We start from the raw sequence: 6,400 nt of genomic DNA, 5'->3' as shown, positions 1-6,400 counted from the left end.
GCAGGTTGTTAATGAGTCTTCCTCCAATCCTGATGCCCCGTTCTTCTTCATGTAGTCCAGCTTCTTGGATTATATGCTCAGCATACAGACTGAATAGGTATGGTGAAAGAATACAACCCTGATGCACACCTTTCCTGACTTTAAATCACGCAGTATCCCCTTATTCCGTTCAAACGACTACCTCTTGATCTACGTACAGGTTCCTCGTGAGCACAGTTAAGTGTTCTGGAACTCCTATTCTTCACACTATTATCCATAATTTGTTATGATCCATACAGTCAAATGACTTTGCATAGTAAATAAAACACAGGTAAACATCTTTCTGGTATTCTCTGCTTTCAGCCAGGACCCATCTGACATCAGCAGTGATATCCCTGGTTCCACATCCTCTTCTGAATCTGGCTTGAATTTCTGGCAGTTCCCTGTCAATATACTGCTGCAGCTGCTTTTGAATGATCTTCAGCAAAATTCTACTTCCATGTGATATTAATGATAGAGTTTGATAATTTCCACATTTGGTTGGATCACCTTTCTTGGGAATAGGCATAAATATAGATCTCTTCTAGTTGGTTGGCCAGGTAGCTGTCTTCCAAATGTCTTGGCTATAAATAGATATTTTGGCAGAGCTTGTTCTTTCTCCACTCTGTGCTCTTCCCATTGCTGGACCTACAGATTTTAGAATGCAAGAAGTCTCCAGCCTGCAGCCTGACCTACGGATTTTAGACTTGCCAGCTCCACCATAATTTCATGAGCCAGAAGGATTCTTCAGCTACCTGTGCCCTGACCTATGGATTTTGAATTTGCTAGCCCCCACAAATTTCATGAGCCAATCACTTGAAGTAAAACTCTGTACATATATGTATACATATATCTCACTGGTTCAATTTCTCTAGAAAACCCTGACTAAGACATCATCCTTCAATATACAGCTCCAGTCTCTCATTTTCCAGAAAACTTGCCTGGATTCTTTCAGTCTGGGTTTAGTACCTATCCTCTATCCTGTACATACATACAGTGTATTTATCTCTCTATGGAAATTACCACAGTATAACTGTTTACTTATCCATACTTTCCCTTTAGACTATGAACAGAAGAGTGAGGGCAGAGACTTCCCTTTCAATTCTTTAACCTTATCACATATTTTGGGTTCAGTACAAGTTTGTTGAAAAAAATGAATAAATTAATGACCTACTCTTGGTTTTGTTTTCTCATTGCCCATCTTCACAATGAACTCTGCATGTGTCCTATAGGAAAGGGTCTCTAGTAGTTTCTCCACTGTTCACATTTTATGATTCTTTCTATGACACAATCACTGGTTCATATTCCTTTTATAACTGTGTTTTCTAACACAGGGATTTAACAGTAAACAATACAAGGGAAGGAACTAACACTTGCTGAGTACTTACTATAGGGTATACATCATGCCAGGTACTTTATATGCACTGTATCTCATCTAATCCTCTACGGGGTGGACATTACATACCAATTTTAGATATGAGGAACAGAGTGTCAGGGAGATCCAAGTCACACTGCTGTTAAGTATCAGAACCAGGAATCAAATCCACATTTTTTTAATTGTTTGCTTCTTTATTATACTCTGTGCAGGTCTTCAAAACCGGTTCTAAGTGGTTCAGTCATGGCCAATGGAAACCAGGGTAGCGTAAGCACTGCATAGCAACCATATCTCTTGCTCATGGGATTTTGACGCAAGGAGGAAATAGGCAGTGGCACCCTACCGTGCTGCTATGAATGTGTGTAGCTCTCCACAATCCTGTCAATAATCCAATCACCCCCATCAGGAAACTCTCAATGAAATCCATGAATTAAAGAAGGAAGTGGACTAAGGACTAATTGTCTACATGAACCACTGCCTCCTCCACCTTGAGACCAGAACTAGATGGTGCCTGGCTACCACTACTGAACATTCTGATCAGGAACACAATAGATGAATCCTGGTAAAAAGGGAGAAAAATGTGGAACAAAACTTCAAAGTCTTAAAGAATCCAGACTTACTGGACCTATTGAGGGTGGAGGAATGCCCCAGACTATGGCCCTAAGTTGCTCGTCAAAACTGGAATTGAAACTATCCCTGAAGTTACGTATAAACTAAGTAACAGTTTAGCCCAAGTAGTAAAGATTCCCATCCTTGAGTATCAGCTTTACTTAAAAAAAAAAAGAAAATCTATATAAGACCAAAATCTATGTAAGAGTCAACAGGTATTTTAAAGCATAGATGAGAAGGCTGGGGTCAGGGAGACTAAATAAATGGAAGTGAAACAACTAGAACAGAAATAATGAGAATGTTGAAACAATACGAAGAATTTAACCAATGTCACTGATCATTATGTCTAGAAACTGTGGAATGGGAGTAGGTTTTGCTGTATGTATTTTCACAAAATAAAAAAAAGAGAAAATTAATTTGCTTATGATTAACTATTTGGGGAAGCAGGAAAAATAGGAAGTTAAAGGAACTTAAAGCAAATTTTAAATAGTCTTTAGCAAATGATGATCATGCAAAAATAAATACTCAAAAACTTAATTAGGTTATAATGTGTTGGGTTAAGAGAAGAAAAAAATAGAATTTAATTTACATATATATTTTACCTACATATACAATGCCTACATGGAATATGCTGAATTTCAAATATCCTACACCAAGGTAATTTAACATTTATTGTCCCATTATCTCATCATATGCCCTGAATTTGTATTCAGAAAACATGATCACCAAATACATACACGACAGTCTTTCGTATCTCTACCCTCCAATACAGTGGCCATTGGCGACGTGTGACTATTCAAATCTAAATTAACTAAAATTAAACATTCAGTTCCTCAGTCACACTAGCTATATTTCCAGTGCTCAATAACCACAGGTGGCTAGTAACTACTGTATTAGACAGAAATTTCTACTAGGGAGGACAATTCTAGACCATGCTGTACCAGATTAACCAGTAAACGTCATTGGTAAATCACCAAAGGAAATAATTTAGGAAAGATTTTTTTAATAACTTTACTGAGATATCATTCACATATTATACAATTTATCCATGTAACTGGTGTGTGTCAGAGGGAGAGGTGGTTAATGCAGAATAAAAACAAGGAGCTGGTCACACTGAGCGCCCTACAGAGGCAACAACCAGTTGATAGTAATGTTTCACTTCTTAACTAGCTGTGTCAGACAGATACAGGTTGAGTGCCACCCTTTTTCATGTAAAGGTTGTATAAACTTTAAAGTGAAAAGTGTAGCTAGTTATATCATCTTGGATGCATCAAGAGATAAGTCTTTAAAAAAAGGTTCCTACAATGAAAGAAATAAGTATACTTTCATAGCAACTCTAGAATATTATGGAATTACAAAATCAAAAATATGGAGATTATATATAGCAACATAAATATATATGCTTGTATGGTAAGTAAAATAGGAGATTATAAAATCACATGTATACTGTGATTTCAGTCAAATGACAGCTACACGAAGATATGGATAATTACTACAAGGAATCATAAAAAAAAGACACCAGGCAATATATTTGGTTGAAGAATTATGAGCATTTAAAAGAACATAGTAGTACTGCTCAAATATTAAAAAGAAAGTAAATGGGTCCATAGTATTTTATTTAAAGAATGAAATCACGTACTGTTTTGTAACACCATTTGCATGTTGATTTAACCTCAATTTTATATACAGAACCTTATGTACATTCTGTGCCATCCAGTTAATTGCTGCTCTAATAAAATAAAATGCCCCCTAGAAGGAACATTTTCATAGAACTGAAAAATTGAAAGAGTCTTTAAGAGTTCATCTGGTCCAGCTCTCTGCTTCCACCACTTTTAAAACTGAAAAACAGCAATTCAAAACAAATATACATGTGGTACATTTTTTTGTTTGTGCACTAACCTTTATCTAGCACATAAACCAGGTGGTAATGTGCCAACGTATTTAAAGATGTCCTTATTATATACTTTGAGCATGATCAGGTCTTAAGTAGAACTATAAAGGAGTACTTCAAGTACTGGTGAAAAATGACAAACCTTTTTGTTGTTGTTAGTTACTGATGAGTTGACTCTGAGTCATGACAACCCCAAGTGTGCAGAGTAGAACTGTGCTCCATAGGGTTTTCAAGGCTGTGGTCTTTTGGGAGTAGATCACCAGGCCTTACTTCTAAGGCATCTCTGGATGGGTTTAAACCACCAACCTTTCGATTACTAGTCCAGTGCTTAACCATTTGCACCACCCAGGGACTTGGACAAACCTCAGTCATCACAAATAATGTTCCCCTTTAAAGTGATATACAACTTTCCCTGTGAATAAAGCCCCTGGTTTCTTTAGTTCTTTCCTAAAATTGCATAGATACTCAAGGTTATTCTTGTTCAATTCTATAATCTTTTTACATAAGATATGTTAGAGTTAAGAGTATGCATAATTAAATTAGAAATACACTGAAATCTGTGAAAGCCGGAACTTGGTGGGATGGCCTTGTTTTTCCAGGTCTTGCAAGTTTTCTGCCTTTGACAGGGTGGAGTCTTACCACTTTTCTATCACTCTCTATTAGTGGAAAATAGTTCAGTTTTCCTTTTCTGACAGGTTTCTGCCTTATACAAGTTCCAGTTTTTGCAGGCCATATACAGACTTTTGTTAAAACTATGTTTTGAGTGTTTTCCCTTAGAAAATAAACGAAAAAAATGAAACAAGTCTCAATGATGTATAACACCAAATTCGATGATGTAGATAAGTATTTCAGGCTTCATTCCTACTATAAACTTGCACATTCTTATACAGTAAAACCTGCAAATTAAAATGAGCAATAGAAAAGTGTTAAGACTGTGACTTGTCAAAGGCAGAAAGTTTGTGAGACCCGGAAAAACAAGGCAGTCCTGTTGAGTTCCGGCTCTCACAGCTTTCACTATATATGTACTTACATATGTATCACATATAAATGTGTGTTTTATCACATTTAAATAGGTTCATGCTCACAATCATATTTCTTGAATCAGTTAATTTCTATTTTCCTTATTTTTTAAATCATGTGAGTAGCTTCCAAAGCTATAGAAATTACACATATGACTACTGAACCCTTAACAGGTTCAAACTGAAAAGGCTCGCATTTTAAACTAAGTTAAACATTTTGTTGGCGAGAATCCCTTAGTTAAGGTCCCAGCTAATCATAACTGACCATATGATCCTGCTCAAGTCACTGAAGCAGTCATCTGATTTCAGTGTTTTCATCAGTAAAATGAAAGATGACACCAAGTATCTTCAGTCTAAAGATACCTGATTAGAAATTTCTGTCTCAGTCAGATAACTTACCTCTCTCAATACAGGATCAATTATTGAATTCAAGTTGACAGCTCCTTCGTAGGTCAGATAATAGAACACATTGAGAGACCGGACAGCCTCTGGTCCTTGCTGTTTGTAGCCAAAAATGAGATCAATCCACTGGTGAAGCTGGCAGGAAACAAATTCACTCTCCAAGGCCTGAAAAGAGGATAGATCAGATTATTGTGCTGAATTCTATTTTAAAAAAACAGAGAAATGTAAAACAAGCAGTAAAGATTAACACTAAATTTACTCTAAACAAAGACTGAAAATAACCAAACCTATTCTGATGCCCTATTTACCACCAGAATCTGTTCGTTTGCTTATAATTAAAGACTCTAGCACTTCTCAGACTGAATTGTAACAGATTGCTTATATTTCAGTATTCAGCCACTGTACTGGAAGCACCGTGAGAGTCAGGCCTGGGTCTCTCTTGGTCACATTTGTAACTCAGGGCTTGACAGGGACTCAATTTACATTTCAAAGAAAGGAAGTCATGTAATGTGAAGGCTACTATGGGAAAGAAAGTGTATTACTCACTTGAAATATTATAATTTTTCTAGAATGAAAATATTTTGTTTTCTATTGCAACAGTTGTAACCAAATAATTTGGGTATTTTAACTGAGTTTATATACCAACAAATTCGATTTTGGCGGGAGCAGATACTTACAATTACTGATTTACTATTACAGGTGGTAATATTATACTACACCAAGTATTCAATGCTATTAACATAATAATGCTATTATCCAATAAATAATGAATGAGTATAATCAAGTATTCCATAGTAATTCTGGGTACAAGATCCACTTCCTGAGAGTTTCGGCAAAATGGCGCTCTAGGCAGAAGCACCACGCCGTCCCTCCACAGCAAAGATCCGAAAAACTAAGCCATACAGAGAATACAATAATCCTGAAAACCTAAAACATCAAATGAAGAGATAAAGAACTCAGCCAAGCACCAAATGGAGTGAGAAAACTGACAGAGAACGGAGAGCGAGGAGAGATTCATGCAGAGATCCCCTACAAGCTAACGCAGCGCGGATCCACCATCTTGGACTCCTATCAGAGACCAGCAAA

General features: G+C 36.5%; 1 protein-coding gene across 6 annotated transcripts in view; it reads right to left on the bottom strand.

Moving 5' to 3' along the window:
• LRBA (LPS responsive beige-like anchor protein) overlaps positions 1 to 6,400 on the bottom strand; it is an 840,314-nt gene that overhangs the window by 79,419 nt on the left and 754,495 nt on the right. For all 6 annotated transcript variants that reach the window (XM_023733554.1, XM_023733553.1, XM_023733556.1 and 3 more), the window contains one exon: positions 5,312 to 5,479. In XM_023733554.1, coding sequence (XP_023589322.1) covers positions 5,312 to 5,479 — 168 coding nt within the window. The remainder of the gene's footprint in view (positions 1 to 5,311; positions 5,480 to 6,400) is intronic.

The sequence above is a fragment of the Trichechus manatus genome, unplaced genomic scaffold (genome assembly GCF_000243295.1).
Source record: "Trichechus manatus latirostris isolate Lorelei unplaced genomic scaffold, TriManLat1.0 scaffold00059, whole genome shotgun sequence".
In the NCBI taxonomy this organism is placed as follows: domain Eukaryota; kingdom Metazoa; phylum Chordata; class Mammalia; order Sirenia; family Trichechidae; genus Trichechus; species Trichechus manatus.
Note: the sequence above shows the minus strand (reverse complement) of the source record. Positions and strands in the feature narration are given on the sequence as shown.